Below are 18,323 nucleotides of genomic sequence, written 5' to 3'. Positions count from 1 at the left end.
TGTTCCGCACGGATCTGTTTTGGGACCATTGCTGTTTGTCATTTTTATAAATGACCTGGAAGAGGGGTTAGAAGGTTGGGTGAGCAAGTTTGCGGATGATACGAAAGTCGGAGGAGTTGTTGACAGTGAGGGAGGATGTGGCAGGTTACAGCAGGATATAGAGAAGCTGCAGAGCTGGGCAGAAAGGTGGCAAATGGAATTCAATGTAGCTAAGTGTGAGGTGATTCACTTTGGTAAGAGTAACAAAAAGATGGGGTACTGGGCTAATGGTCGGATACTTGGTAGTGTGGATGAGCAGAGGGATCTTGGTGTCCATGTACACAGATCTCTGAAAGTTGCCACCCAGGTAAATAGTGTGGTGAAGGAGGCATATGGCGTACTGTCTTTTATTGGTAGAGGAATTGAGTTCCGGAGCCCTGAGGTCATGTTGCAGTTGTATAAGACTCTGGTGCGGCCGCATCTGGAGTATTGTATGCAGTTTTAGTCGCCATACTATAGGAAGGATGTGGAGGCACTGGAACGGGTGCAGAGAAGGGCAGGTAGTGCCTCACAAACCTTATTGAATTCCTTAAGGATATTGCCTGACATGGTAGGAAGATCGTATGAGGAAAGGCTGAGGCACTTGGGGCTGTTTTCATTGGAGAAAAGAAGGTTTAGGGGTGACTTGATAGAGGTGTACAAGATGGTTAGGGGTTTAGATAGGGTTGACCATGAGAACCTTTTTCCACGTATGGAGTCAGCTATTACGAGGAGGCATAGCTTTAAATTAAGGGGTGGTAGGTATAGGACAGACGTTAGGGGTGGATTCTTTACTCAGCGAGTTGTGAGTTCATGGAATGCCCTGCCAGTAGCAATGGTGGACTCTCCCTCTTTATTGGCATTTAAACGGGCATTGGATAGGCATATGGAGGATAGTGGGCTAGTGTAGGTTAGGTGGGCTTGGATCGGTGTAACATCGAGGGCCAAAGGGCCTGTACTGCGCTGTATTTTTCTATGTTCTATGTTCTAAAACCTGGGATATCAATGGCTCTTTCAGTCGCCAAACATTTTCTGGAATTGAGTGAGGTAAACTAGTTGATCATTACTCCAGATAGGAAGAAATCTCACAGAGTATGTCAAGTGAATATGCTCAAAAGAGATTTTGATAGGGAAGGAAAGCAAGAGTCGAAGGTGTTCATGATTACAACACAGAAGGAAGAACCAAGTTCAGATTCTGAATTGGACATTCCTCAAGTCAAATTGGACAATGAGATAGTTGTCAAAAATTGGGATACATTATTGAGTTACCTTCCACAAGAAAATCGAAATGACCTGAAACAGTTATTACTATTACATGGGAAGATATACGGAAATAAACGGAGAAATTGTAACCCAACTGTGCATGATGTAGATATCGGAGATGCTGTTCCGATTAAGCGACATCCTTACAGGCATAACTCTCTAAAGCTGGCACATGTTCTGAAGGAGATAGAGCACGTGCTCTAAGACGACACAATCGAAATGAGTTAGTGACTGGAGCTCACCCACAGTCATGGTGCCAAAGCCACATGGTACCCAACAGTTCTGTGTGGACGATCACAAAGTAAACACTGTTGCAAAGACTGATGCATATCCAATTCTACAGTTGGAGGGCTGTGTTTAAAAAAGTGGGACAAACAGCTTATATTTCTAAATTGGACTTGTTCAGACGCTACTGGCAAGTATCGCTGCCAGAGAGAGCAAAGGCAATTTCGGCTTTCGTAACGCCAAATGGACTATATCAGTTCAAAGCCATCCTATTTCGTATGAAAAATGCTCCTCCCACATTTCAGAGACTGACTAATAAGGTATTTGCCGGATTAACCAACTGTGTGGTGTATATTGATGACTTGGTGATTTTAGTCACTCATGGAAGAAGCATTCACAGCATTTATCAGACTTGTTTGATCGAGTGCAAAAGGCAGACTTGATGGTAAACCTAGTTAAAAGTGAATTTCTGGGCCATTCCTGGACAAAGACGAATGGTCCCATGGGATGTGAAAGCGAAAGTAATTGGGGAATTTCCCACACCGTAAACAAAAAAAAAACCCTACAGTTTCTGGGGTTGAGTGAATTTTACCAAAGGTTTGTGCCAACCTTTAGCCATGTGGCTGCTTCACTCATCAACTAGTTAAAAAGGCGGAAGAGGTTTCTGTGGATAGCAAGGAAAAAACATTTGATAACCTAAAAAAGTGCTTTAAGGGGGTTTGCTTTTTGGGACTGTTGTGCATATTTGGAACAGCATAATTAAGTCTCGTTTGGATCGACTGAGTTCTGTAAGAGCTCTTCATTCTGTTCTTTTTGTTTCATTGTGTAGTTTTGTGCATACATCTTTTGTCAGTTTCAAACCCTGGTAGTCAACCTAGCTAGCGTACACTGGGTAACTTCCACTGTACACTTACCGAAGCAAATTGCAAAGCTAAGATCTGGGTTGTCTTCTCAAGAATGTCTTGAAAGGTCTGGCCTAGCCCATAACACATTGCAAACTAAATCTCATCAGCCTTAGAAGCATTTGGGTCCTCAGGCCTAAGGCTCCATTACCTGCTATTAGAAATATGCATTACTTATCTAGGTTCAAATAAAAAGGAATAAGAATGCCTATTCTGGGTGGAATGGGAATGATCCCTGACATTGGTAATTTGAGTCATAATATAGAGTGGAAGTTACAGAGTGTCTGAAAGATAGAAACTGAAAAGTTTACATGAACCCAGAAATTAGGAGAAAGTGTGGACTGCAGATGATTGAGTGTCAGAGACGAAAAGGGTGGCACTGGAAAAGCAGAGCAAGTCAGGCAGCATCCGGGGAGCTGCAGAATCGGCGTTTCGGGCAATACCCCTTCATCAGAAATATGGAGGTGGAAGGGTGATAAGGGATAAATGGGGGAGGGGTTGCTTGGAGTGTGGATGGGATACGTTAGTTGGGAAGGTGATAGATGGATATAGGTGGAGGTCAGTCGGGATGAACCGGTTGGGGGGGAGAAAGATCGACAGGTAGGACAGGTCAAGAGCACAGTCCAGAGTTGGAGGTTTGGATCTGCGATGAGGTGCAAGAGGGGAGATTTGGAAACAAGTGAAGGTGATATTGATGTCATGTGGTTGAAGGGTCCCATGGCAGAAGATGAGGCATTCTTCCCCGGATAGTTTGCATTCCAGGAAGTGAAACAGAGTGTGCTCAAGAGAATTGAAGAATGGTATGAACTGATGTCTATGTGGATTACAATGGATGATTGAAAGCAATCTGCCAGGTCAATAGTGATTAAAACGCCAGATGGCACTTCAATATTAAGCAAGGGTTAGAAATAAAAAAACAAAAAATCATATTACCTACGACTATTACCTATATGCTGCAACTTGATGTTTATGCCTCGCACTCGTTATCATAAAAATAACTTGAGTTTGGATCATTGAATATATATGAGGTTGATTTAGAAGGCACACTGATTAGCAATAGGTTCAAATGTCATTGGTATGAAGAAAGGAAGTGGATTCAAGGTCAGATGAGCTTTTACAAAAAAATGAAGTCGATTGGCCTTGGTGTGGAGCAGAGGAACCTTCCGTATTTGCAGGTAGGAAGACGAAAATAGTTATTGCATGAAGAAACATTTTATGTGCTTGTACGCCTTGAGAGAATCGAAGGTGAGTAGCTAGCTAATTGGCATGCATGCCATTATACTGTGTTGTGATGTTCTCAGTTTGATCAAAGTATTTAAAATGCCAGAAGGGTCGAGACAGTAAGCACAAACTTCGGAATAGATAGAATGCTTTGGACGGTGCAAAAGTAAAGCATATCATGTGATCGTGGTAAAGACTTGGAGCTCAATTCTTGACACGCTTATCGTGACAGAAAATAAAATCACACATAAAAATTAATTGGACGACATGTTGAATAAAAGTATGATACAGGGCTATGGAACAAATACATGAATTTTGGCATGGGTTTAGTAAAAGTCTTTTTTCATTTAAATATGCATACAAATACTTCCTTCTTTTTTTCCATTAGAATGTCGGATCCGCTGTAAAAGCCAAATCAGCATAGACAGTCTGAGGAAGGAAAAAAGATCATTGTGCTTGTGGAAATATATAGGTTGTATTCGTTCATTTAATGTTCCGAACATCTATTCAATTAGATAACAACTGATTCTTTAATCTGCATATATGCAACTGTTTCAAATGAAAAGGCAACATTATAAAAACGAAGGTGAATTATTTTTAGATTTCCACTGCCAAACGTGCGTCATTTTGTTCACAGAATCCTAAAGGCATACAGTACAGGGAAGGCCTTTATAACCCATCAAATTTGTATCATAAAAACTATACAAGTTCTTATTTACTCCCACCTGGCTGATAACCTTGGATGTAATGAGTTCAAGTACTTTTAAAACTTTAACGTTTACCTGCCTCAACATTCCCTACACCCCCCCCCCCCCCCATAATGCTCTCTGGGTGTTGCACCCCCATCCAAAATTCCTTATATATCTCCTGTCTTTCATGGAAAGTGCACCCTTTTGATATTGACTCTCCAACTCAGGAGAAAGTCTGACTTCTATCCATCCTATCTATGCACCTCATAATCAGGTATACCACTACCAGGTTTCCCCTCAAGTCATCTGTTGCAAAACAGAAAACAAGTCTATTCATTGCCTAGTCATAGCTAAATGTTCAAGACGTGGGAACATCTTGGGGCTTCCCAACTGCACATTTTCCACTGCAATCACATCCTTCCTATTAAAAAGAACTGCACACAATGTCCAAGCTGGGCTCTAACCAAAGTTTTGTACACCTTCAAAAATATCCCCGATCTCTCAATCTATGTCATGACTGATAAGGGCAAGAGTCTGCACAATTTCAAAACTTACTTATTAGCCTGTTGTGCCAGCTTCAAGGATCTGTGGAGAAGCATCGCAAGACCTTTCTTCTCTGATTTCAGCATGACTCAGTACTCCCTTGTTCTGTTACTCCTACCAAAGTATATCACCTCACATTCATCAGAGTTATATTCCAGCTGCAATGATTTACGCTTGCTTACATCCTCCTGTAACCTAACTGATTCCTCCTCACTGTCAACCACCTGACCAATCTTTGTGTCTTCCACAAAGTTAACTTTCATTCTCTGAACCCCATTCAGATTCTCATTTACATCGTTTATGTATACATAACAAACAAGAAGACAGACAAACTGATTGATATGACACACAACTGTCACGGCCCTTCAGCCACACCTACAACCTGTGGCCCTTCTTTTGCATCAATTTACAAGTTATCCTGGACTACATGTGGTTTAATCGTATTTATCAGTTACCTTAGCTCCAGAACATAAACTCCCTACATTTCACTCATGTGTCCCTACCAACCCTCCAAAGAGAATAGCATCCAAACTGTGCTTTTCTCATGGCTAAGTCATGTAATCCATACGTTCCTTAACTATGGGTAACTTATCACGGCCAATGAAACTAAATTGCGCATCTTTGCACTATGGGAGGAAAGAGTCGAAAGAGTAGAAAAGAACAGCAGATCGGGCATCAGCTGAGGAGCTGGAGAGTCAGGTTTTGCACATCATCCCTTCATCAGGAATGTGAGCGGGTAGGCAAGAGGGCTGAGAAATAAGTGGGGGATGTGAGGCTGGGTTGAATGTACCTTGGAAGGTGATAGGTAGATGCAGGGGGGTGGGGGTGATGGTGATAGGTCAGAGTGGAGGGTGGAGCGGACAAGTGAAAGTCTAACCCTAGTACCTGGTACAGTGAGGCAGCTCTGCTAATCACTGAGTCACCATGCCACTCGAACATTTCTGACTGAGCATTACAGTGCAGTATCCTTGGCCCACCGTCTTCAGCTACTTCTTCATGACTTTGTGACCATTATGAAGTTAGAAGTTGGAATATTTGCTCATGACATAACAAGATTCAGCAAATTTGCGACTCCTAAAACACTGAAATTGTCCATGACCAAGCGCAACAAGTCCTTGATAAAATTGACAAGTAACATTCATGCTACAACTGTCTGGCATTTATCATCTCCAGAAGGAAAAATACAGTCTTGAGATTCATACCATTACCATCACTGAACACCCACTATCACCATTCTGGGGATTTATCAATAACAAGAAAATAGGCTGCACTTGTCATATATTTACTGTGGCTAAAAGATCAAATCCAAAACCTGGAATCGTGCATTGAGTTTTACTCGACCTTCTCAGAAAAGCCTGTGCACGATTCACGAGGCACAAATTTTTAAATGCCAAAATTCTAACAATATACGAAGAGCTGGACACTATCAAAGCATTCCATGTCATAGGCTCCTGAACCATAAAGAACCGGTTCCTCTAAAATGGCTAAGAGTGCAAGACGATAAAAAAAAAATGAGCTGAAAATGTGTTGATGGAAAAGCACAGCAGGTCAGGCAGTATCCAAGGAACAGGATGTCCTGGCGTGGACGTCTCGTCCCTCTGTGGAGGTGGTCTTTGTCTTTGGCGTCCAGATATTCCAACAGCATGACAGGCAGTCTCGTCCAGGAGTGGCGGTCTCGTCCAGGATTTGCAGTGAAGGGCTGGCCTGGCAGTCTCCTTTGGTGGAGGCTTCCAGCCCAGTATTTCAGTGGCCCAGCATGGTGATCATGTGCTGGAATTTTAGTCTCCTCACGCTTGCGACTTCAGATTCCATTGTTCCTTAATTGGCTTCTCCCCAGCCTAAGAGCCGTTAACTAAACTGTGATGAACTTTGGCATAATTTTACGCTTTTCTTATTTTGTATGACTTCTGTCAGTGACATAAATACCATGTTGGGGAGACTTATAAGCATTTTCACCATATTTTCATATAAAAATACACGTGAAAATACATTTCGGTTTCATTCTATTATATTCTATATGGTGACTAAGCAAGAGATTCTCACAACGCTTGAAGAAATTGGAAAAAATAGCAAAAAAAAAAAGGCTGCTTTCCAGTGTTAACTTTTAATATGCCTCTAGATTTCTGGAGCCTTAGACATTAAACATTAATTGATAAAGCCAAATAAAAGACATCTCACCAGTTTGAGTGAGGTGATGGCATGATGGTATTGTCACTCGACTATTACTCTGGAAACAAATGTAATGTCCTGACTGAGTTCAAATTCCAACCCCACCCCCATGTCAGATTGTGGGATGTGAATTCAATAAAACTCTGAAATGATGACAATGTATCCAACCCAATTGTTGGACAAATAACCCCTTGGTTCACTTCAAGAAGTGGGAAACACGCCACTGTCCGTCTCAATGTTGCTCAGATGGAGGTGTTCGAGAGATTCTAGTTACTGTGAATAACTCTCACCAGCAGTCTTGTTACATCTCTACAGTCAAGAAAGCTCACCAAATGCCTGTATTTCCTCACAAGGCTAAGGATACTCGGCATGTCCGCAATGACCTTTACCCACTTTTGTAAATGTACCATGGAGAACATTCTAAATGCACCATGGAGAACATTCTGTTACGATGCTTGGCATGTCAGTTGCTTTATCCAAGAACACAAAGAGTGACATAGAATTGTGAACGGAGCGAGTTCATTATGAAAAACAGTCTTCCTTCCATTGACCTCATATGTAGTCCCCGTTGCCTCGGTAAAGGAGCCAACAAAATCAAAGAACCCCCACCCCCACCATTTTACTCTTGCGCTTTTTCACATGGACAGAAATGCAAAAACGTTTTAACAGTTACCAACCGACTTAAGAACAGCCTCTTCTTCTCTATTATCAGACTTATGAACAGACGTCGCATATATTAGAATCGATCTGTCTCTGCACCTTCTCTGTAGCTGAAATATTATATTCTGAATTCTGTTCTGTTATCTTAATATACTTCTGAAAAGTATGATTTGTCTTGAGAGTGTTTAAAAGAATATTTTTCACTTTATCTCGGTACAAGTGACAGTACTAAATCGAATCAAATCAAAATATAACGCCCTTTAGAATTGAAAACATCCATCCTTACCTGATCTGGTTTATATGTGACTCCAGACTTACAACAATGTGCGTGGCTTTTAACTGGCCTCTGGATAATAAATATTGGGCTAGCCAACGACTCCCTTTTCCAGTGAATGAATAATAAACAAAATTAAGGTCATTAGAAAGAAGAACTTGAAGCCCTTACCTCTTGTGTTTGTCTCAGCACAGCAGTTTTCCAGTTTCCTGATATAAAGAGAAACGTAATAGTCCATAAAATATGACTTCTATCAGGTTAATTTATGTGCAAGAATTTTATAGCACAATAACACAAAGACAAGGATATAGAGCAGAATACATTCACAGCACCAAAAAATATTCCATACCTGAATGGCGATTCCTGTATCTCCATCCCGTGATAATAGTCAATATAGCAAGGAGGAAAATAATCGCTAATGCACTCCCATAAAGATTTAAAAGGCAAATGCTATGCGGAGCCTCTGAAGAAAAAAAAATCAAGAGCTCTTAAAAGTATATAATCTGCACCAATACGCAGTTGTAGAAAACAGATGGAGACACACCGAAACGTAGCTGGCGATGGGGAGTAATTTCGTAGCCTGCTGGAAAAGGAATAAACAAGTAGAATGCTGGAAAGTGACTGTGAGATAGACTGTGAGACTGTGAGACTGTGTGTGTGTGTGTGTGTGTGTGGTGTGTGTGTCAGAGACAACTAAATTATGCAAACGTAGTAAGATAAAAAAACACTGAAATCGTTGAAGTGTACAGCAGAGAATGAATTTGTAATATTCTCCATGTGTTGCTGATTCCTTGCCACACAGATCCTAATTTTATTCCCTGCTCGGATTTTATCCTCAGTTACAAGCATTATTTGTGTCAAATCCAAATTCCACTTTGCCTCCTGGAGTGGATAACGGTCAACATTTCTCGAAACGCAAAAATGTGCACTTATAGTTCTATACTTTCGGCCTCACATTTTACTTCTCAGAGATAATCCTTCGTGTCCTTTTCAGAATATACCCTATTGTTTGTATACATTGACATGTGCTACAAGATATCATTGCAAGTTGGAACTTCAAACAGATATCACTGACTTAAAAATGTTAACTATGCATTTGTTTTACTCGTCAATAAGGTAAAGTTTAAAGGAGATGAACGAGATGGGCAAAGAATTTTGGTTTGACAGAGACGATGGTGAGTGCCTGGAATGCTTTGTCAGGGGAGGTGGTATAAGCAGACAACACCAAAGCTTAAGAGAAAAGTAGACAGACACATGATTAAGCTGGGAATGGAGGGATATGGGCAATATACAGGTAGATGAGATTAGGTTAGAAAGGTATCATGTTTACACATATATATTGGATCAAAGGGCTTATTATAGCGCTGTACTGTTCTACATTCATACCATTGAAGATGGCTTCAGTTTCACAACTTGGTGCTCGTTATCGTTAAGAAGCTGCACCTCCGCAATTAATAATTCTCACAGCTACCAGGAAATTATAGGCCTGTGAGCCTCAAGTAGCTGATAGACAAATTATTGCAAAAGGTTCTCATGAGCACGATCTATATGCATTTAGAAGGCAATCAACTTATTAGCAATAGACAGCAATGTTTTGTGCGGGGGAAGGCGGGCCTTGCTAAGTTGATCGAGCTTTTTGAGCAGGTGACAAAGATGGATGATGAGAGAACACTGGTTGATGTTGTCTGCATGGACTTCAGTGAAGCCTTCAACAAGATCCCTCATGACAGATTGGTGCATAAGGTAGAGTCGCATGTTATCGGGGTGGGCTGGCAAGATGCTGCAGAACTGACATCGTATTAGAAGACAGAGTGTAGCTGTGGAAGGACGTTTTTCGGAATGGAAGTCTGTGACTCGTGCTGTTCCACAGGTTTCAGCGCTGGGACCTCTGCTGTTCGTGATGTACATAGATGATTTGGACGAAAACGTGGCTGGTATAATTAATTAGTTTGTGAACGATACAAACACGTCTGAAATTGTGGATAGTGGGGAGGATTGTCAGAGGATAGAGCAGGCTATAGAACAGTTGGAGGCATGGACAAAAATAGCAGATGGAGTTTAATTGTTACAAATATGAGTTGATGCATTTTGGAAGGTCATGTACAGGTGGAAATTATACACGGAATGGCAGTACCCTTAAAGTATTGACATGCTGAGGGAACTAGGCGTGGAGATTCACAAATCATTGAAGGTGGCAGCACAGGTAGATAAAGTAGTAAGAAAGGTCTATGCTTGCCTTTATTGGAACGTGTACTAAGTATCAGGTTGGGCAAGTTATGTTGCAATATTATAAAAACTTTATGAAGCCACGCTTGGAATATAGCATAGAGCTCTGGTCGCCACACAACCAGAAGAATGCAGATGCTTTGGAAGGGCTACAGCAAATATTTACCAGCATGTTGCCTGGGATGGGGTATTTTAGCTATGAAGAAGGGTTAGATAGACTGGATTTGTTTTCAGTGGAACACAGTAGGTTGAAGGGCGAACTGACAAAAGTTTAAAAGGTTGCGAATGGCACTGATGAGATGTCAAGTGCAAGGGCTGTCCCAAGAGTGTCGATGGTAATTACTAGGTAACACAGATTCAAGGTCAGGGGATGTGGGTGAAGTTTAAAGGAGTTTGCCGAGGCATGTCTTTCACAGAAAGGGTGGCAAGTGTCTGTAACACGCTGCCAGAGGAGGTGGTGTAAGCAGACACAATACCAGCATACACGAAGTACCTAGATGAATTCATGTATAAGAGGGGAATAGAGGGATACAGATTGTGGAAGTGAAGACAGTTTTTGCATTGGAGGGCAAAATGTGTTGGCACAGGTTTAGAGGGCCGAAGGACTTGCTTATGCCCTGGATGGTTCTTTGTTCCAATTTAGAATTGTAAACCACTTGGCAGTAATCACTGAATGCTTATAATGGTTACTTCATCATGTTTGTTTGTTTTTCCTCATTCCTCGTTTAATTTTGGTTTGGATATATTAAAAAGTTTGCATTCTACCTCGAAATACATCATCTAAGTGAGTACAATAAAGCTTATTTGCCTATATATGTTAACAAATGATTGCATTAATGTGGGCATTATTGTCAAATAAAGTCAAAGAAGAAAGGTAATCATATGATGGATAGCATCGCATTTCAAGAAGTGGAGTCCGCCAAATTAACATTGATGTGTCAAAACGTGGAGTAACATGGATATTTCTGTACTTGGTTTAGCAAATGTTTGATGCATTCTGTGGAAGGTAAAATAACAATTTTCGAGAATGACCCTAGAATTTATGGTTTTATCAGTCATAAAAGATTGGGAAAACATGAACTTCTTGCATTTGAAAAGTGTTGTTTTGACAGAGATCTTCATGCTTTAATCAAATAAAATTAGATAAGAATTTCCCAATGCTAATGCAAAAATAACCTAATAGCGACAATGATAATGGATTTACCAATACATCATTTGAGATTTGGGGTGAACCATTTTGTGCATAGCTGGAGCTATACATATACAAATCACGATAACGATGAAAATAAGGAATGTGATGTATCTAAAGAGATTGTGGCTGAAGGAATACTTGTATAATAATCCCTTGTGAAAATTCAGGGGAAACGATATGAAAATATACATATTGCATTTGAGAGGGATACGGGAAAACCTACATTTACCTACTGAGCTAAATAATTGCACCTAGTCGGTTTGGGCGGCATACGGGAAATCCTACATTTAACTATGAGGTATAAAGAGGACTCAAAGGTGTCATGAAATATCGTTAGCAACTGGGTTAAGGAAAATCCCAAAGCCTTTTATTCATATATGAGGAGCAAGAGGGTAACTAGACAAAGGGTTGGCACATTCAAGGATAAAGGAGGAAAGTTATGTGTGGAGTCAGAGAAAATGGGTCATATTCTAACGAGGACTTTGCATTGATATTCACCGACGAGAGGGTCTTTACAGATGTTGAGGTTAAGGATAGATGCTTGATTAATCTAGGTCAAGTCAGCATAAGGAGGTAGGAGGTGTTAGGTTTTCTAAAAGGTATTATAGTGGACAAGTCTCCAGGTCTGGATGGGACCTATTGCAGGTTACTGAGGGAATCGAGAGAGGAAGTATCCGGGGCCTTAACAGATATCCTTGCAGCATCCTAGAACAGGTATTGTACCAGAAGACTAGACAATTACTAATTTTGTCCTCTTGTTTTGGAAGAGTAGCAGGGATAGCCCAGGTAATTATAGGCCAGTGATCCTGACGTCAGTGGTAAGGAAGTTGCTGGAGAAGATACTGAGGGATAGGATTTATTCCCATTTGGAAGAAAACTTGCTTCTCAGTGATAGGCTACATGGTTTTGTTCAAGGAATGTCAAATCTTGCCAACTTAGTAGAACTGTTTGAGGAAGTAACAAAATTGATTGATGACGGAAGGCCTTTGGATGTCCTATACATGAAGTGAAGTAAGGTATTTGTTCAGGTTTCCCATGGTAGGCTGATGAAGAAAGTGAAGTCGCATGGGGTCCAGGGTGTACTAGCTCGATGGGCAACAGGAGACAGAGAGTATTAGTGGAAAGGAGTTTCTCAAAATGGAGAACTGTGACCAATGCTTTTCCACAGTGATCTATCCTGGGATCACTGTTGTTTGTGATATACAAAAGTGATCTGGAGGAAGGTATAGGTGTTCTCATTAGCAAGTGAGCAGATGACATTAAAGTTGGTGAAGTAGTACATAGTGAAGGCGACTGTCAGAGATACAGCAGAATAGAGATAGAGTGGAGAGTTTGGCAGAGAAATGGCAGATGGTGTTCACTTTGGGCAAATACGAAGTGATGCATTTTGGAAAGTCAAATTCAAGAGCGAACTACATGTTAAATGGAAAGGTACTGGGAAAAATTGATGCACAGATAGATTTGGGTGTTCAGGTCCATTGTATCCTGAAGGTGGCAATGCAAGTCGTAATAGTGGTCAAGAAGGCAATAGGCATGCTTTTCTTCATCAATCGGTGTATTGAATACAAGAGTTGGCAGCTCATGTTACAGTTGTATAAGACTTAGTTCGGCCACATTTGGAATACTGCATAAATTCTGTTCACCACATTGTCAAAAGGATGTGGATGCTTTGGGGAGGGTGCAGAGGAGTTTCAAGCATGTTGCCTGGTATGGAGGGCACTGGTTGCGAAGAGAAGATCAGGATTTCTTTCACTAGAAATAAGGAGGTTGAAGGTGGCTTGATTGAGGTCTACAAAATCTTGAGAGGTGTAGACAGGGTGGATAGCAAGACGCTTCTTCTAAAAGTATGGTCAAAAGTAATGGGGATCACGAGTTCAAGGTGAGAGGAGAAATGTTTCAGGGAGTAATGCATAGGAAGTTGTTTATGCAGAGGGTGATGGAGACAACGTATTTCCAGCGGAGGTGGTAGAGGCAGGCATATTCGAGTCATTTAAAATATGTCAGAATCAGTACAGTGTGGAAACAGTCCTTTCAGGACCACAAGTGCACACTAACGCTCCAAAGAGTAACCCACCAGGCCCATTCCCTACCTTATATTTGCCCCTGACCAATTTCCCCAATTTACACATCACTGAACATTATGGACAATTTATCATAACTAATTCACCTAACCAGCACATCTTCGGATTGTGGGAGGAAACCAGAGCACCTGGAGGAAACCCATACAGACACGGGGAGAATATTCAAATTCCACGCAGGCAATCACCAAAGCTGGAATTGAGCCCAGGCCCGTGCTGCTATAAATCATTGGGCAGAGAGCAGAGGGATATAGATTCTTAGAAAACAGGCGACAAGTTGAGACAGAGGATCTAGAGGACTGAAGGGACTGTTCCTGCACTGTAATTTTCTTTGTTCTTTGTTCTCTACTGACCTAAATAGTATTTTCAAATGTTTTGCAAATGCCATGAAATACAGATACTATTCAAAGGCAGTAAGACTAAAGTCACAAAATGAAAATTGCATTTCCCAACCTCAGTCGGCAAAATTTCAAATTAATTCATATCCTCCACTACAGAAGAATGTCAAGCGCAAACAAATGTCAATGATATAGAAAGCTAAACATCAGAAGTATTTGTGAATGAAAGTTACAAGTTGTAAGATAATTAAACAAGGCAGCTTTTGGAATATAACATTTCGTATTGCTAATAATGCAGCTATAGTTCGACCTTACAACAAAAATTGAAGTGACATTTAATCGTTACCTTTCTTTTGTGAAACACATTCAGAGATGAGAATTTCTTTTGAGTTGATTTCAGCTGAGCAACTGCAGACAGGATCATGGTTCCAAGCTTCCGTCGGCACTCTTATGTGGCTGATGATGCTGTATGCCCCGTCAGAGTCTATTGCCTCAGTAACCATCGAACCCACAGAGTTCCATGTGGAAGCATTCCAATGGATGGTGAGCGTTTTGGATTTGACATTTTTAACTAAACAAATCAATGGGACAACGTCCATCTGAAAAAATTCATTCCGTGATGGGTATAACATCAATATATTTGAGGGACCTGCTAAGATTGGGAGGAATGTGAGAATTAATATTCGATCATTATTCTTAGGGTTAATGCTGTGCTATCTGAATGGGTTTCAATTCTTACCCGCGATGTGCAATGTCGAGCCATTTCCAAAAATGAAAGCCGTTCCATAGGATTTCCGAGCTGCGCAGTAATACTGACCAGAGTCATGCCTTTGAACATCTTCAATCACAAGAGAATAAATAGATGCATCTTTGTTAATTTCACCCGAAAATCGTTGCTTTTGGGGGAAGTCTTTCCTCACAATATAAACAAGTTGTAGATATTCTCGCTGATGGCGTTTGTACCACAGAACAGCTCCACTTGCAAACCAACCCGTGTGGCAATGCAGTTTAATAGTACTTCCAACAGAAACACTCTGGATTGGTGGGGTCTGCAGGAAGACTGTCTCAGAGACAATAACTGAGAAAAAAAAGAACATCAACGTTGAAAAGACCGAGAAAATAAAAACCTTTAGCAATATCTGGCTTAAAACTGAGCGAAGGATCATTGAAGTTTAAGAGCCATATTGTGTAATTCTACGACATGGTGAGACAAACAAAAAGAGAATAAAAAAAACAGAAGGAAAGAAAGAAGGAAAGAAAGAAAGAAGAAAAATGAAGAAAGAAGAAAAGGAGGAAATGAAGACAGACAGAAAGAAAGAAAGATTAAATTTAAATGCAGAATGACAGTTTGTATCTAATGAAACATCATATCAAACATAATCACTCTTGTAATCTCAGAAACGCAGCAGACAAATCTACTGAACGGATAAGACCACAAACGCCTCTGCCATAAATTTAAGATAAACAGTTTTGATTGTTTTGGAGCAGCGATTATGGACAATGTCCATTGTCAATAGAACGACAGACCTTGTTTTCCCAATATTTGTCAGGGGTTGTGATAATTTCTCCCATTTTGATTGATCTTTGATAATTTAGCTCTTCAACAGAATGTTATTGTAAAATATTGCTACTTGATATTCTATGTGACCAAATTCTCAGCAATTTTACGATGGAAATATGAACATCTCACCTGGCAAAAGATGGAACAGTGCACATCGAGTGAAAACGTTCATTTTTAGATGCTGAGGTTGTTGTTGTCAGTTTCACAATAACTCTTTGCTTTCGTGAATATCGATCAGGAGACACCAACTTGTGAAGTGCACTGCTGTGGAGATTATTTGCTGCATTTAAAAAATAGCTGCATGGAAACTAGAACACAGTGCAAATGAACGCTTTTGGTTTCCTGTTTACACGCTTTGTCCACACACAAATGTATATACAAAGGCCAACAGATAGAGAGAAAAATATAATTCTCAATATGTTGAGAGGCGGTTTCCGGTCCAACATAAAAATGAAAATGTTGCATAATGCTGATTTTAGCATTTTCAGTGCATCTTATATGCGGTCATATTTTGATTTTGAAGTTTTCTCGCTCTTACATATGCAGCCATTACTTGCAAGAGCAAAATTGTGTTAGATTGTATAATAAAAGTTAAAAGATTAGTAACTTCTTTCTACTAATGAATCTAATCTCATGGATGGTTTGGCTTCATTCATAGCATATCAACTCATACTCAGTGGGTGGACATCTGGCTTCTGATGCAGAAGGTTAAAGTTTCAGGTACCTTTTCAGGCACTCAAAAATCCGGAAAACATTGCTAATGCCAGCACAGGAGGAACAACATACCTTTCAGGTTAGTTTTTTGGTGATGCATAACAAGGAGACACCATTTTATACTTATAGGTTGTTACAAAAAACCACTCTACATTACTTTGGCCAAAAGCGCGTGAAATTTCCCGAGTGTTTGTACAAACGTTTTCTGTCTCATGAAAATCTTGAGTTTTCACAAATTATAGTTAGTTCGAACTTCAGCTGTAAAAACATATTGCTCAATTTATCGCATTCAGGCAGTGATGCCATTTTAATGCCACATTGATAGTATGATGCTTTGTGTTGACCATGATTATAAATCTTAATTTTGATTAACTACACGCCATGGTTAACATTGGCCTGTAGTTGAGCATTAAACCTAAATGCTACCCGAGCTGATCATCATTTTATGTACAACTATTCTCTTTGCACACTTTTCCTTAATTACATACTAAGGCTCAGTGATCTTGGATTTGCTCAACTCTGCTCAGCTACATGTTTAGAAAATAGTCAGACATCCTTGCAGTGCATGGTTTCCAACAGGTTCCTGTCCTTTCAACTTGAATCGACAAAACTACGAGCACCGAATAAAAGAAGTTCTGATTCAATGTATATTTGCTTTCATTTTGAGAGAGCTCATTGAAATATTTCAGTTGATGTATGTATGTTTTAATGAATGAGCTGGACTGTTCAAATTTGCATTTAGTTGTAATGTTCCACATTTTAAAGAGAAGGATTTTACTGTTTCAAATAAAGCTTAAATGCACCGATTAATAGATGCACCCCTTACTTTCAAAAGGAACTAGATTGCAAAAATATATGAACGTTTCATGTTCAGATTAGGAGAATTGTATGAGTTTCTTTATGTTTTTATAGGATGTGGGTATCACTTGTCTGGGCAGCATCTACATCCCAGGGGAGAATCAAACATTTTTCCAAGGGTCTGGTGTTCACGTGCTGGCCAGCTGAGATAAGTACGGCAGACCTCCCTTCGCAAAACGTCATCAATGAACGAGCTGGATTATCCAACAAGTGGCAATGGATTGTGTTGGCTAAATATTTATTCAGGTCAGTTCCACTACTTGCCAGTGACGGATTCAAACACGAATCTCCAGAACATTCATGGACTGAGAGTTTGGCAATAATATCATTAGGAAATTGTCTCTCATCCCTGAGACTTCTAAATTTACACAGACACGATTAGTGCATTTTTCCCTTTGTCCCTTCATGTTTATGGGGAATGCATTTTTTATAAAGGGAATGAGGCAATGTCTTAGTGACCCCCAGAATTTATTTCCTCCTGCATGGTGTGAACTTGAAATTGCTCCTAATAGGCGTTTGTTAAAGTTACGTGGCGATGGGAAAATAGGATGGAGACCATAATCGAATGGTAGAATAATATCGCAACCTTCTTCATTTTCTATTCTATGAAAAATCCAGATTGTGTTACAGAACATTGCTTAAAAAGCAAAACAATATTCAAAGCAGCAAAGTTGGTAAATCACCCTATGTGGCATAAGTCCTTAACATATTGCTTATTTGAACACCCCTGCACAGAAAAAAAGAACAAATTGAGAAAGGTTAGCACATATTGTACTTATAAATGTGTGCACACTTTTTCATTTTGGATAGTACAAACAATACTTGTAGGAATACTTTCAGAATTAAAGAGTGAATTACATACATCTTGATTGTGGTTTAAAAGAAACGTTAGGTGTGAAAGTATTTGTTCACGGGTACATAATTTCAATTGAAGAGAAATCAAAGGCATAGCTTTGAAGCGATTGTTTTGTTTTCGACATCTTGAATTAAAGGAAAACAGCTTCAACTTGCATTTTTAATTAAGAAAAATAGTGTAACTTTTGACTTTGTTTCCTAATTTGCTATTACATTTGATCCATTATAGGGACATCAAGATCTAGGAATCAAAATAGGGTGTAGGGGATTCAGCCCTTCGATTATTTATATGTGAGTACCGGAATCAGCCCCAACTACGATGCTATATCTGAGCAAGTGTTATTGAATGGGAAGAACTAACTCTGTTTTTCAGTATATAAACGTAGTAGCATTCATTGATCAAAATACAAAAAAAAACTTCAGAACATCTCACTTAGAAATTATGCAGTTATGCTTTGTTGTGGTATTATTTCTCATAGCAATGCAGCCAATGTTAAAGTGTTTTTAAAAATTGCATTTGGTAAGGAATTCACAGAT

The 18,323-nt window shown here is 39.9% G+C and overlaps 1 protein-coding gene and 1 long non-coding RNA gene across 3 annotated transcripts; one reads left to right on the top strand and one right to left on the bottom strand.

The window, feature by feature from the left end:
- Positions 1-3,478: 3,478 nt before the first annotated feature.
- On the bottom strand, positions 3,479-15,701 carry LOC122552429. 2 transcript variants are annotated; one of them, XM_043695158.1, is made up of 6 exons: positions 15,489-15,699; positions 14,538-14,876; positions 14,145-14,450; positions 8,314-8,427; positions 8,136-8,173; positions 3,479-4,058 (listed from the first exon to the last, which is right to left on the bottom strand). In XM_043695158.1, the coding sequence occupies exons 1-6, from the start codon at positions 15,529-15,531 to the stop codon at positions 4,014-4,016; spliced, it is 885 nt and encodes a 294-aa protein (XP_043551093.1). In that variant the 5' UTR covers positions 15,532-15,699; the 3' UTR covers positions 3,479-4,013. The 2 variants fall into 2 exon arrangements, with proteins under 2 accessions (XP_043551093.1, XP_043551094.1); XM_043695159.1 differs by lacking the exon at positions 8,314-8,427 and having other exon boundaries at positions 15,489-15,701.
- Positions 15,702-16,032: 331 nt separating this feature from the next.
- Positions 16,033-18,099, top strand: LOC122552428. The gene is made up of 3 exons (XR_006312392.1): positions 16,033-16,152; positions 16,986-17,177; positions 18,016-18,099. It is a non-coding gene; the product is annotated as an uncharacterized LOC122552428 (long non-coding RNA).
- The last annotated feature ends 224 nt before the right edge of the window (positions 18,100-18,323 follow it).

Source organism: Chiloscyllium plagiosum, chromosome 8 (genome assembly GCF_004010195.1).
Source record: "Chiloscyllium plagiosum isolate BGI_BamShark_2017 chromosome 8, ASM401019v2, whole genome shotgun sequence".
NCBI lineage: Eukaryota > Metazoa > Chordata > Chondrichthyes > Orectolobiformes > Hemiscylliidae > Chiloscyllium > Chiloscyllium plagiosum.
This window is presented reverse-complemented; position numbering and strand designations above follow the sequence as displayed.

Coding starts and splice junctions, on each gene's coding strand:
- LOC122552429 (XM_043695158.1), bottom strand. CDS start 15,531: ATGAACGTTTTCACTCGATGTGCACTGTTCCATCTTTTGCCAG. Junction 14,877..15,488: donor ACTGTTCCATCTTTTGCCAG/GTGAGATGTTCA, acceptor TTTTTTTCTCAG/TTATTGTCTCTGAGACAGTC. Junction 8,174..8,313: donor ATACAGGAATCGCCATTCAG/GTATGGAATATT, acceptor TCTTTATATCAG/GAAACTGGAAAACTGCTGTG.